The sequence below is a fragment of the Pogonomyrmex barbatus genome, unplaced genomic scaffold, assembly GCF_055798465.1.
Source record: "Pogonomyrmex barbatus isolate J1 unplaced genomic scaffold, ASM5579846v1 scaffold3, whole genome shotgun sequence".
NCBI lineage: Eukaryota > Metazoa > Arthropoda > Insecta > Hymenoptera > Formicidae > Pogonomyrmex > Pogonomyrmex barbatus.
In genome coordinates, this window is record NW_028297127.1 from 22,441,807 (window position 1) to 22,460,168 (window position 18,362).

An 18,362-nucleotide genomic window follows, 5' to 3' on the forward strand; every position below is an offset into this window, starting at 1 on the left:
GTGTGTGTGTGTGTGTGTGTTTTGGGAATCCTCTTTCGTGTTTCTTGGAGATCGAGATCGTGTTCTTTGGACTGTATTTCCGCTTGTAACAAGCAAATGTATCGATGCGTATCTCTACGCATTCTTTTTTCGAATTAATTCGATTTTTCCCAAATTAATAGATTCTCGAACACGATCCGCACAGAGCGTACCATCTCGGATGATAAAACTAACGCATATGCGTGTACAAAGAAATTCTCGTGATCTTCAAATTAATCGAGCGAATATAACTCTGTAAAGCGTCGTTAAAAAGAGTTAAAAGGGTCACGATTGAGAGGAGTGCGCACCAGAAAATCTCTCGACCTTACTTTCTACAATAGAATGCCTCGAGTACATGGCGCCTTGGATTCATGCTGTCCAATTTATTTATGCGTTACGCGTGATAAACGAGCGTCGCTACTTGGACACACGAACGAGAGTGTCTCTTCGCTAACCGACATACCAAAGTTCCGAGATACCGAGATATCGAAATACCAAGGTTTCGCGGGCCGTTTGCTCGTGACAGATAAATCTATCGTCAAACGGTTGTTGTCTTCTTCTAAAGTGGCGCGTTGGCTCGATTCGATTCGATTTGAAAGCTGCACTCGTCGCCAGATTACATTTTACATATTACTGTCTTGTTCACTTTACTAACTTTTACCTTTTGTATCTCGATAGAAAGTCTGGGACGACTAAAGTTCCCAGAGTTGAACCGTTGAATTGTATACGTATAATTGTCACATTATCGACGAAGATAAAAGTGAAAATAAAAATGAAATGACTGTGCTCGTTCTTTCTAGATCTAGCGCAGATACGAGCGTTGGTCGAGTCGACGGGGATGCTAGGCGGATCTACGTGTCCATCCTGCGAAATGCCATTCGACAAAGGCAAGAAACGTCGCCTGATCGACTCCTGCGGCCACGAGCGTTGCTATTCCTGCTTGTTTCGTAGCGAAGTCTGTCCGCTCTGCCTGCGTGGTTACGATCTCAACAATGACGACGGATTGGAAGAATCGTCTCTCAGGGATGTTTCTTCGACTCCGCTGCCCACCTTCGCGCTCACGGATGGTTGGCTCGATGAATCATCAACGGTAAATTCTCTCTGTGGCAGCCCCAGGCTACGCACTAAGATTACCACGAGGACTAATCTGCCGTCGCGTGTCATACACGTAAGCATACATTGCGTTACATGAGGAAAAGAAGAAGAACACATCGGAGATTTTTGCTTTTCTTTCGCTTCTCAAGGGTATCAGGTTGCAGAACAAACGTTTCTTATCACAAACGCATTTATGGAAAAGGGGAAGAGGAGAGAATGTTAGCAAGAGAAAGCAAATTTTCTTCTTTTTTTTCTCTTTATTACATTCGATTGCAGGAATCCATTGGTACCATGCGCAATCTTACTCATCGTTTATTATTTTCAGCAGCGCAGCGGGGCAGAAAATCTCTCGTTGATAACAATAGCTAAAAACTTGAAAAGCAAAGCATCGATACACGCAGATTCTTCTGTCTCTCAAGATCGACAGAAACTTAAAATGACGCAAAGTACGTCGAAGCGTACGATCGAATCTATTTCTCTCTCTCTCTCTCTCTCTCTCTCTCTCTCTCTCTCTCTCTCTCTCTCGTTAAAATACATATTAAACGTAACGAATGTAAAATCGCTGCCGACAGGTTGTCCTACACCACCGAACCAACGAAGAAGATTTTTCCTCAACCCGAAAGTACTAAGAAGTTCCGTCCAGAGATCTTCGAGACATACTACATCTTCGCCCGAACCAATTGCAAATGATAATCCTTCTGCCTTATCAGGTATAATCTTAAATCGACTATAAATTCGTGCTTCTCTTTTCTCGAAGAGAAAAATTTATCAAGTCGTATGGAATATTTTGACAACATCAAAATTCACACATACACGCATAGCTTGGATGACTTCGTCCTTGGAAAGAAAAGCGAGATGGCCCGGCGTTGTTTTGGGAAAAATCAAGTCTTTGTGGAGCAACAGTCAAGGCACAGCTAACGACGGGTTGAATCAGCTTATTGGCTCGTCGAATAAAGTTGCAGGCAGGAGGAGTTTTTAAAATTCGATGTTGTATCACTATTTCGAAACATGTCTGACATGCTTATAGTTTGCAAATGAATGTAGGAGAATCTTGAGAATTGTAAATATCTTCTTTCAATGATAACACTTATTTTTCTTTGGTAGTGTCTCTTTTTAAAAGCATGACACACAGTTTGTAATAATTTTTTATTATATAATTATACCATTATTTTTAATTTTATTACATCATTGCATTTATCAGAAATATATCGAATTACATCTATCTCTCTGTCTTCTTATTAAACTAAACGAAACAATCTTTTGTAAACGTCTCCGCATTTTTTAGCGTCATTGATAATTTCCAAATTCAATCAACTCTGGCATTTATTCACTTGGTAAAATTTCTTCATTTTTAACATTATGTGAAAAATATTTAAAAAAATATAAAAATATAAAGTATAAAAATTTTTAAATAAAAATTTGAATCAATAGGATGCATAATGTCTCAATAAATAATGCGAATCTTTGAATACATTCTATCTTTGCAGTGATCGATATCACATGTCTGGATTTAGCATTTTTCAAGTTTGATTAAATATTGCAAGTAGTGCATATAAACGGATATGTTTAAACGGACAGATTGAAAATAATCATTGTAGCAAAATATTTCCGAATGTAAATATTTTGTCCAACAATAATATTTAATATTTGCAACGTTGCAATTTTTGAGTTTGCTTCAAGAGATGCCATTTGGGAATGGCAGCTTAAACAATATATTCGCCTAGATGTATGTTTACAATTAGTGGAGTGTGATTTTCCCATTTTGCTCGTTGATTTTTGGACTCACGGCACGAAATACTTGTTGCGGATTAGCATGGATCTATCTGAATTTGTGGATTACACATCATTTCTTCTATATTTATGCATTGCCTAATAATTTCTTCACAGATGATGAGGGTGGTTGCGTGAAACCACTGCCTTCGAAAACTAGAAAATCATCACAATCGGATCTGTACATGAGGCTGGGTTTGCTATTGGGATCCAATCGAGCAAGCGCAAGCGTGGAATCAGCAGGTGCGTGTCCGTCACGAGTTTCGATACAAGGACATGACAGCTCCGCGGCCTCTTTCAGCAGCTTGACCAGCTTTGAAACACAGACATTGGCTTCGACGAATACGAGCCCAGTATCGACATTAACGGGTACATCGAGCGAAGCGGAAGCCGCGGCAGCACTACGATGTCCCATCAAGCCAAAAATCAAGACCAAGGGGAAGACCAAATCCAGAGATTGCGACAGCGCTGGCAGCCTAGCATCTATTTCCACATCGTTATCCGCGTCCACGTCAATGTCTATGTCTATGTCTGTCTCCGTGTCAGGTCTCTCAAATGGTAGTTCCAGTCCGCTCGCGCCCAGAAGATATCTCGCCAACACCGCGCAAGCCAGTCAATCCCACAATCAAACTGACGATCTCAGTCAATTGAAGAACAGACGATTCTGTGCCCGAAAATCAGCAAGAGCTGGCAATATTAAAGGTCCCATGGATGCTAAATGTAATATCTGTTCTTTATATTCCAACCCTAATGTATTCAAATGTGTAATGAAATGAAGGTTCATTACACATATGTGTAATGTAATGAAGGTTCATTATACGTTTTTGTTTTAGTACGTTTCATTCAGCATCATACGACGCAATTGAATCTGAAGCCACTGTTCTTCGAAGTACCGTTACTAGAAGAAGATCCACTTTTCGCAGGACGACAGTGGTTGTTACATGAATTAGAATCCCTGATCAATGGTTCTAGCCCTGGCATCTTGATTTCCGGATCACCAGGTACAGGGAAAACTGCGCTCGTTCTACAATTGGTAGAACATAGTTGTTTCGGAAGAAGGAAAGAACAGCCAAGACCAGCGGAAGTAAGCGAGGAATGCGACGAAAGGGAGAAACAGAATACTAACGCGACTCTGCAAGCTAACATTCGGCATACTAACGAAAAGGTACGGATATTGACATTTATTCCAATGTCATTTCTCACCTTTATAGGAAAGATACAAATCTCTTTCTCTCTCTCTCTCTCTCTCTCTCTCTCTCTCTCTCTCTCTCTCTCTCTCTCTCTCAATTATATCAAATTGTAGGTCCGTGAATTGGCGTCACACGTTGTAGCTTATCACTTTTGCCAAGCTGACAACAACAGTACCTGCCTAGTCCCAGATTTAATTCACTCACTGGCGGCACAACTTTGCCAGGCTCCTCAATTGATCTCATATAGAGAATACCTTTTGTCCGAACCCCATCTTCAAGGCTCGTTATCGCAAAGGGAATGCACCGTCAACCCAGATCTTGCGCTTTCGAGAGGTATCATCGAGCCTCTTTTGACTCTGAAGAAAGCCAATAGATTATCAGCTTCGAATGTGGTAGGTAATCGAAATCAATTAGCATATTATCGTCTTGCGATTACGATTATTTTTTAATTAGGGAATAAACGTTCGATGAAATGTTATGTTAGGTTGTGAACATCGCTTGGTATATTCATTTCCAGATAATATTAATTGACGCCGTTTGCGAAGCAGAATATCACAGACCGGACAGAGGCGATACTATAGCTTCTTTCCTAACTAGACATGCACCTAACATTCCCAATTGGTTAAAGATTGTTTGCACAGTTAGAACGCAATTGCTGGACTGTGCGAAACAATTACCATATACGAGAATTTCGTTAGATAAGACTACAAACGATGCGATTGGTAACAGCATTGCGAAGGATTTGTCCGATTACATTGGTTATAGATTAGCGCAGAGTCCTTCTATCCAGTCAAATGTAGCTGCATCGATAAATGGCAAAACAGAATCATCATGTAACGCGAATCAAGCAAGATTTTCTTCACATTTACTTGCACTAGCTAGAGGTAGTTTTCTCTTTGCCAAATTGACGCTTGATCTCATCGAGAGTGGACATTTAGTCGCTAAATCTGCAAGTTATAAGGTATACGATCATATTTTCTAATGTAATTTTTAACGAGAGACAATCGCGATTATACACGATTCGCGACTTGCTTTGACAACGTTACAAACAGATGTCGAAAAAAATTTAATGAATTTTTAATCTCCTAGGTATTACCGGTTTCTCTCGCACAGATTTTCCAATTACATTTTAATTTGAGATTTCCTACGGCAACATCGTTTGACAAAGTACAACCTCTTCTAGCCGTTTGTCTGGCAGCTTTGTATCCACTGACTCTACCCGAAATTTTCTATTCCGTCAATTCTTTAAATATAGATCACTTTGTTTCATGGGACGACTTTTTACAGAGATTTAACGTAAGTATACTAAACAAATATAACAATATACATATAACTATGCATTATAACAAATATTTTTAAACGAATTGTGTAATTTTTTCACTCTTCTTTTCTCTCTGCTCCCAGTCTTTCATAGTGATGTTATGAGAACAATGTAAGTCGCGATAATTTAATATTTAAAATACATTCCCGTTTTATACATACATGCGTGTACGCGCGTGTTTGTGTGTGTGTAAAGTATAATTGAAACAAGAAAAAGAATAATTATTTCATTATGAACTGGCAAATATATTTACTTATATAATTACTTACATAATTATTTATATAATTACTTGTTGAAATATGTATGATTTGACAATTAATTATATCTTTGAATTACAAATTACAATGCTACATAATGTTAATTCTCGCAATCTATCCATCAATTTAATATAACGGTACCTTCTTTTCTTATCAGATGCTCTCTGGCTTTCTCGTGAAACGTTTAGACAATACATACATGTTCTTTCACCCATCGTTCAGAGAATGGTTGATGAGAAGAGATGAAGGAGAAGCAACAAAGTTTCTATGTGACTATAGACTCGGTCACGCAGCGATAGCGTTCCGACTATCTCGTTTTCAAGCGCCATTGGATGGTGACAAAGCTTTAGAATTAGGCCATCATGTGTTAAAAGCACATGTTTACAGAGGCGTGGCTCCATGTTGGCCTTCGCGCGATTTACAAGTAAATTGTGTACAATCAGCACGATATATATATAATTAATCATAGATAATTAATCATAGAAACGTATATTAATCAAATGTCATTCGTTTTCAGGCCATTTGGCTGACTTTAGCGACAGATTGCATCTCCACTGCGTTGTGCACGCTTCGGAACATTTACAGTCCAAATGTCAAAGTATCGCGATTGCTCCTGCTGGCAGGTGCATCACCGAATCACATTACCGAGTATTTGGGTAATGCACCGGCTTTATGCATGTATGCGCACGAAGGTTCCGTCGAGATGGTATCGCTTCTTCTTGAGTTTGGCGCCGATGTTGAACTGACTAATAGTCAAGGTTGTACCGCGCTATCATTAGCAGCTGCTCGAGGACATTGTGACGTAGTGAGAAGGTAGACTCATTGTGTGAATCAATACATATCTCTTAAACAAGTTGTAATCTCACTTTCTCTCTCTCTCTCCCCCTCTCTCTCAAACAAATCATTCATGTATTTGATTAGACTGGCCGCCGCTGGTGCTTCGTTGGGACATGTAGATACTGCAGGCCAATGTCCTTTGGTGCACGCGGCCAGACACGGAAGACTATCCGTGGTTGGATATCTTCTCGCTTGCGATTGGGTACCAGCCAGTGAAAACAAAGCAGAAAATGACGCTTTGGAAATAGGCAGAGAAGAGGCCGCCCAACAAGCTGTTGTCGCGGCTGCATCACAAGGTCATGAAGCGGTCGTGGAATACCTTTTAGATATGGCCGAGGTAATCGTAGATCGTCCCGATACACTAATAGGCGAAACTGCTCTGACGATCGCCGCTGCAAACGGCTCGACTGCAACAGTGGCTGCACTTTTGGCCCGTGGCGCTAATCCTACAGCTGTAAACGCGAAAGGTCTTTCTCCTCTTATGCTCGCCGCCAGAGAAGGGCATTGGGGTACTGCCGAACGTCTCCTGCAAGGTTCGCATCTCTTCTTTCTTCGGAATATACTTCTAAGATTGTCATGTTGTTATTCACTTGTATTCGCAATCAGAGAGAGAGAGAGAGAGAGAGAGAGAGAGAGAGAGAGAGAGAGAGAGAGAGAGATTGTACATTTGTTGAATTATTTCGCAGGAGATATATCCATCAACACGGATACTGTATCGCTTTTAGAACAACGCGATCTCGTTGGTCGTACCGCTTTGATGTTGGCCGCTTCCGAAGGTCATACCAATCTGCTTGAATTATTGCTCGATAAGGGCTCAATCCTAGAAACAAAGGACAAGGAGGGACTCACCGCTCTCGGTTGGGCTTGCGTTAGAGGACGCGTAACCGCCGTACAAATGTTACTCGACCGTGGCTCGAATGTCGGTACAAACGATAACTCTGGTAGAACTCCTTTGGATTTGGCTGCATTCCAGGTAAATTCTCGTGTACGCAACTAGCATATCATGTATCTCAAGTACCTTCGCGATCTGATATTTATAAAATATGTATAGGGTAATCCAAAACTAGTACAATTATTACTCGAGAAGGGAGCCGCGGTGGAACACGTTGATCTTCATGGCATGCGACCTTTGGATCGAGCTATCGGATGTCGAAATATACTAGTAGTTCAATGCTTTTTACGTCGTGGCGCTAAACTAGGTCCCGCCACATGGGCCATGGCAGCAGGAAAACCAGACGTCTTAATCATCTTATTAAATAAGCTCTTAGAGGATGGCAATGTTTTATATCGAAAGAACAGATTGAAGGAAGCGTCACATCGATACGCGTACGCTCTTAGGAAATTTCCAATTTCACCGGAAGAAGATTGTCAAGGACAGGAACAAGGTCATATGATTCTGCAGCTTCAAACTTTTACACAGCTTCGCTTGAATTTTCTTCTAAATCTGAGCCGATGTAAACGCAAGATGAACGTTAGTAATTTATTATTGCGTATGAATATAAATGCGAACTGTAATAAATTTACGCTATTTTTACATCGATAACGTGAGACATGATTCTTTGACAGGAATGCACCGAAGCTGTTGAACTCGCTGACGAGGCTCTCAGCATCCGACCCGTTTCTTACGAAGCATTTTATGCTAGAGCTAAAGCGCGTGTAGACTTACGCATGTTCGAAGACGCTTTATCGGATGTTCAAGAGGCTCTCCAAAATGCTCCAGCTCACAACAGACAAGATCGCAGGGTACTTGCATCTTTGAAAGATGAGATTATCTCTCGAATCGATGGTGCGGAGATCAATAAAGAACATGATGATTACATCACTAAATCTCGTCTTCGGGCGTCAGTAGACACTCTTACTGAACTGTAATGATATTTGATTAACACTCGAATAAGTTAAAATTATATAAATCGATTCAAGGCCGAATTTAGAAGACGAACGAACAAAGCTTAACTTGAATTTTCCTAAATATCTAAACAAATGAATAGAAATCTCACACTACATCTGTTGTGCAACATCTGTTATTAAATAGTAGCGAAAATGCATTGAAGTCAAAAAGCATATCTATAGCCAATATTATAATTTTCCAGTATAGCCAAAAAATGAAAAATCGAGAATATAATATTGTTGAACAATTCGCGCAGATTCGTATTGATAAATATTCATAGTTCGTTTATCTATTATCAATGTTTTGAAATATGTTTTATTGCACACACACACACACACACACACACACACACACACGCGCGCGCGCGCGCGCGCGGTGTGTGCAACTTTTTATACATTTTATATACTTATGTGTATGTATATGTTTACATATACATACATACATACATGTGATCGTTTATTATTCCAGTCTGGTAATTGGTTTTAGAGAGCATCATTTTAATTTAAAGAAAAACTATTTAATTGTGTTTTTATCAGTATTTTATATTGCTAGAAATGTAATCGTAGCGCAATATTTTTTAATGTATTAAATGCATAATTATGTACAATCAAGTACATTACAAAATTTTTCAGTTATATGCTGAATATACTGAACAATTACAAAAATCTTCAACTCGGACAAAAAAATATCAGATTCATTTCTAATAAAATGTAAAAAGCTCTTTTTAATGTTCAACTTGGCAGAAATATTTATCATGCTGTATCTTGCCATATGTATACAAGATGATTCAAAATTAATGCGACAAGTGCTAAATCAATTTTAGCGCGTATTTCGAATTAGACATTATCTTTGAATATTAAATTATATTTAAATTTATTTTCATTATTAAAGTGATATTAACTTTTTACTTACAATTGTAAGTCAAAGTCAATATCACTTTAATAATGAACACTAAACAACATTCTTCATTCGACATGGGCCTATAATAGAAGCATCTTGTATATATGTATTCGTGTATACAAAATATCGAATCATACTGCCTACATTCGAAGAAATCATTTACATAGGATTACTCTACTCGCAAAATATATAATGCTCATGTCTAACGAGCTTGATCGAAGAGTGTATAGCTCCATTATACGAGCGTTCCAGGCATGAAAACAATTATGTTGAATGTTATTGACTCCATCATAACAAACAAAGGTGTCAAATAAACTAACTTTTTATTAAGATGGATTTTTTTACTTCCATACTTCGATATATCTAAGAAGATTACACAAAGTTTCAAGTATCGATAATACAGCAGATATACCCCGAGTTATTTAGTTACAAATACACGAGCATATTGACTGACATTATATTCGTAAAAAGATAAAATAATACGAGCAATATAAAATTATATAAAATATCATCTAACATTGTTGCAATATTATTATTACTATTATAACTATAAAATAACTTTAGTAGATCTTGTAAAATTATTAGTGAAAGAAAGTGCGAGTGTGTAAATAACGAGATATAAATTGAGCTTTGCGTCGACATTTAACTGTAAAATTTAAAATATAAAATTTGGTCTCAAATAAGCCAGACACCAATGCGCTGGTAATTAAAGTTACAATAAGTACACTTCAATTCAATTAGATATAGATATTATGTTTCATATATATATGTCATAATATATGTACATCACTTAAAAATAACAGCGCCAATAAACTTAATGCCATATACTTCGTATAAATGAAGCGCTGTTAGTAATAAGATTTTTTTTCCATTTTTTTCTTTTTAAGCATTTAATATATTTAATATACAGAAAAATATTGCATTTTTGACATATATGTGGTAGAAAATAATTTTTCCAACTATACACGTGTTGAATATTTTTCTATTTCCACTTGTATATTTGTGTATTTCCACTTGATAACAATCGATATCATTTCAATATCATTTTGTAGGATGGATGATTTTATATTTATTATGTTCCTTTGAGAGACAAATAAATTCTTTATAAATCAGCTGATAATTAATAATGAATAAAAGTAGTAAAAGTACAGAGAATGAAATATGACTAGTTCTTCAATTGAAGAGATTTGTTGTATATATATATATATATATATATATATATATATATATATATATATATATAAAATGTATATGTATATACAAAAATTGTATACAGCATTCTACCTCAAAAATTAACGATTTGTGCTGAATTCATAAGATATAATTTTGTTTTATTCATGCTATACAACTGTAGTGATTGTAATGAAATTTATCGTAATCATTTTTCTTTTAATGATACAAATTTCAGAAGATTTCTTTTTAATAAATTATGCAACAAGTATTATGTAACGCAATACTATATAATATCTACGTATACTTTAAGTATATAGTGTACTATATATACTTGGTTATATCATACAACTGCTATTACCGTGAAAAAAGATTTCATTAATAAAATAAAGATATTGGAAAGAGTAATATTCGTATCACCTCCTAGTAAGAATCAACAAGATTGTACAAAAAAATAATGAAAATATTACGTATTACACACAAATATTATTCGAAAAATAAACGAGTTTTCGGGGAAAATTTTTCTTACTTTTTTCAAGAAATTTTTTCAGAAAGCTTGTATGGAAAGTGCAACGATACTTTTATAAAACTAAAAGTTTCTTAAGGATTGTCGCAAATGTTATATCATTAACATTCCAAAGTCCTTAATTATGATATTGCCATCTTAATACATAAGATCCAAGATGATAAATTTTCGTCAAATCGACATTCAAAATTGAAATCCGTTAGATCGCTGACGACACAGTAAAGAAAACGGCCTGAGTAGCGGCAATTTAAATGTGCATATTGCGCATTATAATTAGACACGATCTTACAGATCTTTATTATTGGAGCATCCATATGAGTACTACTGTGCCTTATACGTATCTTTATTTTGATAGCCTTGAACGTATCCGGATGTGTCTGGTATATCTTTGCGACCTGCTATGCCTTTACCTTTTCCTGTCTCATCGAAACGCTGTTTGTGAGAGCCGGTATATTTACTGACATCGGTAAGTCTGTCAACCGTCGACGCTGCTTTTCCAGCCTGTAAATCATAATGAGATTATATACGCAAAATGCGTGACAAGACATCGTTGACATCCACCATGTATTAGACGATGAATCACGCGATAAGCTGTACCATCGTATAAACACACAAATAAATGAAATTAACGATAAAACTGAATAAATAATAAATTTGATATGCACGTACTCCGCTAACGCCAGCGGTAACCCCAGGTGGCCCACAATTGGACATTTTCTTTTTTATTTCCGCTAATTCCACTTTTTTACTTTTGGTCAATTCTTCGAGAAATATTTTGTACTGTTCAATACCAAGCTTTGTAGACCTGTTATCGATAAAAAGAGATAGAGAAATGTGAAAATGAATATCCCAGACAGTCAAGTTTATTGAGAGAAGAATCTTTACTTAAGTATTAAGTATTAAAAAACATACATACTTGTGCTTCTTAAAGTAAATTCCCGTGTCTGTGGTAGTAATTTTCTTTCCATCTATTACCTTGGCTTGCTTCATCCATTTGTCACTTTGACTTAACGTAATCAGTTTGCCATCGCTCTTTGGATCGCCGAATTTGGAGAATGCTTTAAAACTCGCTAAAAAACTGCCGGGTTCAGTACTACCAGGACTACTCGGTGTCGAACTCGTTGTATCATCTTCCATCTTCAAATTTGTTACCTCGTTCGTAACCGAAGCCGTGACGTCGTTGGGAATCTCATTTTTTTCAGCGTCGGTATCGCCCTTCTCCGCTTGCATTGTAATCACTGAAACAAACATAGTTGGCATTTACTCGATCGAAATTAATAAAAATTGTCACAGCACAAACGCAACATCTACTACAAATATTTTGATGATACGATAATCGATAGGATGGTAAATAGTTGAAAAGAGATTATTTTTTATTACTTGCAGTTTTTCACAGGTCATATATATAGCTATTTTCTTTCTTTAAGAGAGGCAAGTTTTTACTCGTACGTAAAGATATACGTTATTCGTCTTTTGTCTGTCACCGGACAATAACAATGTAATCGATGCCCAACAAATAGTTCATTGCCAACTGTTGCGCTCTCATTCATTATACACGAGTTCTTTCGAGCTTAGTAGCGTGTAGTATTACTGAACGATGACATCACGATCGAAATACACAAGTCTCATCGAGCGGTGTAGTACTAGCGATTAGCGATACATGATAGCTTTTGGTAATATTTATCGCTAAAGCTCTCATGATAAAATTTTGCCGCGTCTAGATTAAATTTCTTTCAGTGATATCTGTCAATGGCATCGGTGGCTATTTATCTAATATTTATCCGCAGCTATTTATCTGCAAGATCGATTAAAAGATTTTCTCCAGATTCGTTGACGAATCGATAATAACGAAGACGAGGCGCGACTAATGCCCTATTATTATATTTTCTTAGGTCTCTTGTATGACTTGTATGACATGGTACAACGGATCGAATTATCTGTACAGATTTTATATTTAATTGTTACTCTATTTTACAATCTTAATGCTATATGTAATTGCCGATAAAAATTACAAACAGAGATTATTATATACAAGTACACAGGATATACAAAAAAATCTCGTTTTGTTACTTAATCAAAATGAGATTTGTTAATTGTAAATTACGAACGCAAATTCAAGACTAGTGCACAATAAACAATAATGCAAATAATAGCGCACAATAAATATTAATACAAAATTCGATCGCCTCAAATTGTCTCTCGAGTTATTCACTTGTATCACATACTAATTTTATATATTTTATATATATTATATATTTTTGTAAACATTTTATATATTAAAATCTCATAAGTATTAATAATGTAGTTTCTCTAGAATAATTCTAGTTTCTAAATTCGTTCAAGTCTAAAACACGGAGAAGTAAAGGTTGCGAAACAAATTGTGAATATTTAACAGACGTGTGTAAAATAAAAAATGTTGGAGATGTGCGCGTAAATGTGTGTCAAAATAATAAGAGATAGTGTGTGAGAAACTCTTCCGCTGCCGCGGGCATAACGTTATTTCACGCCTATAAATAGAGATTACGAGTGTCGCGCACACGTTAACGCAATTAGCGTCATCGGTGTATGTCAATGTGGTACCGATTGAGTGATATCCTCCTCGCGATCAGACGAGGCGTTAGGTGTCAAAGGTGTTCCCCTCCTATTGTCGCATCCCTCCATTGTTGTGTTCGACGTGCGTTTGTGTTTATTTGAATAATTTTGATCGCAAATAATACCGTAGCTATGTTATCTCTATCTAGCTCGGGGCCCGATCGAAAGAATCGACTCACCAGACCTGTTAGCTTGTTAACCCGTTAACTACGAGGGGAGAAATAACGATGCGACGTTCCCCGTTCAAGTTTTTAGGTCAGCGGGGTGCGCGTAGATGCACGTTAATTCCGTTGCTGTCACGGAGCGAGATGAACGGTGACCGAGAGACCGAGAGAGATCTCTCTCGAGCTCGCGAGGAAGAAGCTCACCGCGACCGCTCACCAAGTTCGGTTCGGTTCGGTTCGATTCGATGGTGCTCGGTGGATCGCGATGAGTCCGCGAGCGATGACACCACGATTTCGTCGATTTCCGCTTTCGTAACTCGGGGAAAAAAAAGCAAAGCACAAATCCAAGAGCGGACGTATGCAACGCGCGCGCGGATTGCGTATAGGCGTAGAGGCGTAGAAAACTCGGCGTGCGCGTCGCGACGTGCCGACAGGCGCGCATGTATTCTATCGATCTTCTCGTCCCAGGAAACACGCAGTCACCCTCCCGCATCTTCGAAATTACATTTCATCGTTGGACGATCGTTTCCTCGCCCCTTTCTTACTTCCCGCCAAATTTCGTTGGGGAAACGATCGTCGGCTGAGATCCGAGAGAGAGAGAGAGATTCGAGAATCGTCGTCTCGCTCGACTCGCCCTCGCCCTCGCCTCACCCTCGCCCGCGAGCGCGAGCGCGACCGCGATCGCGACCGCTATCCGACATTAGACGTTTGACGATGTTTCACGTTCCGCGCGAAGCGAAATATAAAGATATGGATATAAAAATGTAGATTTCTGAATTTCTGTTTTTCGTCATAAAATCATTTCGCCTAGTATCGCGATCTACATCGTAATATCGAAAGTGTCGAAAATGTCTCGAGTCGAATCTCTGGAGGAATCTCTTCGTCTTATCTGCGAAACACTCGAAACACTTGAAATACTTTTAAACGCGCGTGACGCGTGACGGCGTGCTAACATGTCCGAGATGGTCCGAGGACATCCGCGTAAGCGGTGATAGACTGATAGAATGATAGGTAGACGTGCCTCCTCATTCCGATCGATGATTTAAAATCCATACAACTATACTACGTTTAAACTTCTTTTTCCGACATGGCTGACATTGAAATATAAATATCATCGTAGTAATTTATGTAAAACGTGATGATTTCATTCGCGACCGCTTTGCTTTGGCCTTGTAAAGAATTGTTCACTTTTCAGAGAAATTTCGATCGACAGCTGCGCATACGGCGCAAATGACGTGTCGTTTAAAATTTGATAAATTTCCGTTTCTATAATTCATCGTCATCCAACATTTCTTTATCTTGGACCAATAAATACACACCACACTCGCAATCCGCTATTTATATCACTCACAAAATACTGCAATTTATTCGTATCTATTTATATCTATTTAATCTATCGTTACGCACATGTAGTACGCAATAGGCTACAACTTGACAGTTCCTTGCAAATGTTGAAATTGAAAATTTTATAGTAATATACGCGATGAAAATTACAAGTAAAGTTTTACAAGTATACGGGAAACGGCTTGACAGACATTTATTCCAAGTCTCTTGAGATCAAGTCTCTTTTATGTTTGATACATTAACTATGTTTATCGGTTAGGGTTACTTTCAAATTCTCGACTCGAGATCTCTTTATTTCCGGAAATAAAACACATTCGTTAAACGACATCACATTGCCAGTTTATCAGCCAATACAAACCTCGCTCATTTCGCGGATCCAGAAGAAACGAGGCCAAAAGCGAGACCGAACGTCGAAGACTGAGCCGGCACAAGCCGCAAGCCGCAAGCCGCTGTACCGCGAATAGCCCCACCTACACAAGAATATACATTTTCCAACTTTTCAGAGAGAGAGAGAGAGAGAGAGAGAGAGAGGAAGGTATCTGAAAATACTCCCTCCGCTAATGAATGTTCCTTTTAAGAATTCTCTTGGAATGGATGTCCTTTTTCTTTCTTTTTACCTACCTATCATTTTTTATGCTCAAAGTAATATCCGAATGAGAAAAGTTGGTGAAAACATTCCTAAACAGAAAGAATCTAGCTCAGTAGTGCTGCGACACATGCATCTATTCAAATTAATATTTTGATCTAGCAGAAAATAACTAAAACTAAAAAAACTGCAATATTCATGTTCACTCTGTACTTTTGGGAATTGTATGAGAACTTAAGATGCTGTATCATAACTAATAATTACTATTTTATTGAATAAAAACTAGACTGAATCTTCAGATTTTCTAATACATTGCAACTTAATAATCTTAAATTAAACATCAAATTATAAATATCATTCTTAAACCGTGACCATTAATAATATCGACATTCATCGACAACTAGGTGTTCAACATGTGTAACATAAATATAAACATGTATATAAATGAAATAACGAACAGAGAACTTTTCATTTTAGTGGCGGGGACGATAGCACATTGGAATAGATCAAGACGAAATTTTAGAAATCTTGAAGGAAACTTCCCTAATCGAAAATTGGTATTGTCGGATCTCAATCAAGATATCTGTCATAAGATTTAAATCATCTTCTTTCTCTGCAATTTAACAAATAGCTTCTTGACAGTTGGTGCAAATGCAAATCCAATTAGTTGGCTAGTATCCTTTTAGCACCTAAGGTTAGCACCTAACCTATGTTAGAACCAAACAAGTTCGATTAAAATGGAGTGATGTGTTGGTTTTCTAACTTTTTCGGATACATTTTAGATTTAGATTTAGTTGTTTAAAATGACGATTGGTCAACGATATTTGAGAAAAAATGGAATATGAACTTGTACATTGTTAACTCATGTTCTTCATTTCTTACTCATATTTCCCATTCATTATTTGCAAGAGAGAGAAGAAGAGACTCATGCAATAGTATTGCATACTATTATGTTTACCCGGACAGGTGATGATAGTACCAGTACTAATAAATATTATTAACAAATATTTTCTGTTGTGATTATATTTGTGACTATATGATCGATTCTTAGCATTATTCAAGATAGCAGCCTTTATTCTTTTAGCCAATCTTTTTGCAGTTTTATTTGTAATTGTCATTGATAGTGCACTAACAGAATCTTATCGGAACATGTTGTCGAGTAAAGAGCAAAATGCTTCTAATGTCTTATCTGTAGCATGTAATAATTTTACTATTCCATTATTTAAGGTATGTATTATAGTTACAATATTTTTATATCTTACTTGAAGAATTTACTAATTTGTATTTCATTATAGAGTTTATCAATCGGTACCGGCAACAATGTTGTAATTTCTCCTTTGAATTTACATATGATATTATCTTTACTTTCTAACGGTGCTGGAGGATTTACATTGAAAGAATTGAAATCTGTTCTTCATCATGATACAGTTTCTTTGAATGATGAATTTAAAACTCTGATCCTTTTATTAAATGTAAAAAAAATCGCAAAACCTAATTTCTTTTAGCTTCTTTTTGTGGTTGAAATTGCACATACATCTAAATATATATTTTAGAACATGGGAGACCTCGAATTGCATATAGCAAATAAAGTATACATCCAAGATGGATTTGATTTAATGGCTGATTTTTTATCAACATGCACAAATATATTTCAATGTTCAATTGCCAGATTAGATTTTAAAGATAATATATATGCTGCAAAAATGATTAACATATGGATACAAGAAACAACAAACAATAAGATATCTAACGTAATTTCCTCTGGTAATTAATTATTCAATTATTAATAATTTAATATAAATTATAGAAATATGTATAATACATTTAAATTATTGATGATAATGATTAAATTATTTTCAACAGACGATATCGGTGAGGATACAAGAATCATGTTGATAAATGCTATTTATTTTAAGAGTAAATGGTTACACACGTTTGACGAAAGAAATACGGCAAAGCGCACATTTCATGTTTCCAAAACAGAAACGAATCTTGTTCCAACAATGTTTAAAAAATCAAAATATGCTTATGGTAAAATATCAACCTGGCATACAACATTTATTGAGATTCCATACTTGGTAAGTGATTACGTAGAGTAAGGGAGATAAGCAAGCGAGAGAGAGAGGGAGAAAAGAAACTTCAAAAAATAAAATTAACATGAGCAATTTTTCAGAACCAAGACATTGCAATGATAATATTATTACCAGATAGAGAGATAGAATTGCAAGTTTTAGAAAACAATTTTAATTGGAATACATTGGTTGATGCACCTAGATCTACAGAGATGATTTCATTATATTTACCTAAATTTAAATTTGAAATTACCACAAATTTGAAAGACACTTTATGTAAAGTAAATAATTAACGAAATATAAGTTTTAAACAACTAAGACATAAAAATACAAACAAATTTTAGAAACTAAAAGTTTTATTTGTAGATTGGCTTAAATACGATGTTTAAAGATGATGCTGATTTTAGACGTCTCTCAAACGTTCCTCTGAAAGTAAGTCATGCATTACAAAAAATTTTCATAGAAGTTAACGAAGAAGGTTCAGAAGCTGCTGCTGCAACAGGTAATTTATCTATCTTTGTGGATAATAAAAAATTAAATAAACTTATAACGTTAAAATAAATAATTATTAATTGCAGTTGTTGGAATAAGACTAAAAAGGATGATAATTTCACCAATGGAGTTTGTCGTGG

At 36.5% G+C, this 18,362-nt stretch overlaps 3 protein-coding genes across 21 annotated transcripts in view; 2 read left to right on the plus strand and 1 right to left on the minus strand.

The window, feature by feature from the left end:
* The window catches only part of rols (zinc-RING finger and ankyrin repeat domain-containing protein rolling pebbles), a 32,571-nt gene extending 22,965 nt beyond the window's left edge, over window positions 1–9,606 (plus strand). For 5 of the 8 annotated variants that reach the window (XM_011645924.3, XM_011645928.3, XM_089079991.1 and 2 more), the window contains 15 exons: window positions 819–1,186; window positions 1,439–1,559; window positions 1,686–1,823; window positions 1,935–2,075; window positions 3,001–3,603; window positions 3,717–4,048; window positions 4,187–4,465; window positions 4,591–5,034; window positions 5,163–5,369; window positions 5,809–6,075; window positions 6,169–6,464; window positions 6,573–7,021; window positions 7,175–7,461; window positions 7,540–7,959; window positions 8,055–9,606. In XM_011645924.3, coding sequence (XP_011644226.2) covers window positions 819–1,186; window positions 1,439–1,559; window positions 1,686–1,823; window positions 1,935–2,075; window positions 3,001–3,603; window positions 3,717–4,048; window positions 4,187–4,465; window positions 4,591–5,034; window positions 5,163–5,369; window positions 5,809–6,075; window positions 6,169–6,464; window positions 6,573–7,021; window positions 7,175–7,461; window positions 7,540–7,959; window positions 8,055–8,357 — 4,655 coding nt within the window. In that variant the 3' untranslated portion in view covers window positions 8,358–9,606. The remainder of the gene's footprint in view (window positions 1–818; window positions 1,187–1,438; window positions 1,560–1,685; window positions 1,824–1,934; window positions 2,076–3,000; window positions 3,604–3,716; window positions 4,049–4,186; window positions 4,466–4,590; window positions 5,035–5,162; window positions 5,370–5,808; window positions 6,076–6,168; window positions 6,465–6,572; window positions 7,022–7,174; window positions 7,462–7,539; window positions 7,960–8,054) is intronic. The other 3 variants (XM_011645925.3, XM_011645930.3, XM_089079992.1) reach the window with 3 other exon arrangements.
* ringer (tubulin polymerization-promoting protein ringmaker) lies at window positions 9,583–15,557 on the minus strand. Of its 5 annotated transcripts, none has more exons than XM_011645946.3 (4): window positions 15,431–15,557; window positions 11,889–12,210; window positions 11,642–11,777; window positions 9,583–11,473 (listed from the first exon to the last, which is right to left on the minus strand). In XM_011645946.3, the coding sequence occupies exons 2-4, from the start codon at window positions 12,200–12,202 to the stop codon at window positions 11,294–11,296; spliced, it is 630 nt and encodes a 209-aa protein (XP_011644248.1). In that variant the 5' UTR covers window positions 12,203–12,210; window positions 15,431–15,557; the 3' UTR covers window positions 9,583–11,293. The 5 variants fall into 5 exon arrangements, with proteins under 5 accessions (XP_011644248.1, XP_088936126.1, XP_011644249.1 ...); XM_089080000.1 differs by lacking the exon at window positions 15,431–15,557 and adding an exon at window positions 13,690–14,315; XM_011645947.3 differs by lacking the exon at window positions 15,431–15,557 and adding an exon at window positions 13,744–14,302.
* Window positions 15,558–15,637: 80 nt separating this feature from the next.
* Window positions 15,638–18,362, plus strand: part of LOC105431635 (antichymotrypsin-2) — a 2,921-nt gene continuing 196 nt past the window's right edge. The window contains exons 1-9 of one of the 8 annotated variants that reach the window (XM_089079996.1): window positions 15,639–16,332; window positions 16,568–16,624; window positions 16,743–16,885; window positions 16,954–17,130; window positions 17,212–17,422; window positions 17,522–17,736; window positions 17,832–18,011; window positions 18,097–18,232; window positions 18,309–18,362. The exon at window positions 18,309–18,362 is cut by the window's right edge and continues 196 nt beyond it. In XM_089079996.1, coding sequence (XP_088936122.1) covers window positions 16,609–16,624; window positions 16,743–16,885; window positions 16,954–17,130; window positions 17,212–17,422; window positions 17,522–17,736; window positions 17,832–18,011; window positions 18,097–18,232; window positions 18,309–18,362 — 1,132 coding nt within the window. In that variant the 5' untranslated portion in view covers window positions 15,639–16,332; window positions 16,568–16,608. Of the gene's footprint in view, window positions 16,625–16,742; window positions 16,886–16,953; window positions 17,131–17,211; window positions 17,423–17,521; window positions 17,737–17,831; window positions 18,012–18,096; window positions 18,233–18,308 lie in introns of all 8 variants that reach the window. The other 7 variants (XM_011645939.3, XM_089079997.1, XM_011645938.3 and 4 more) reach the window with 7 other exon arrangements.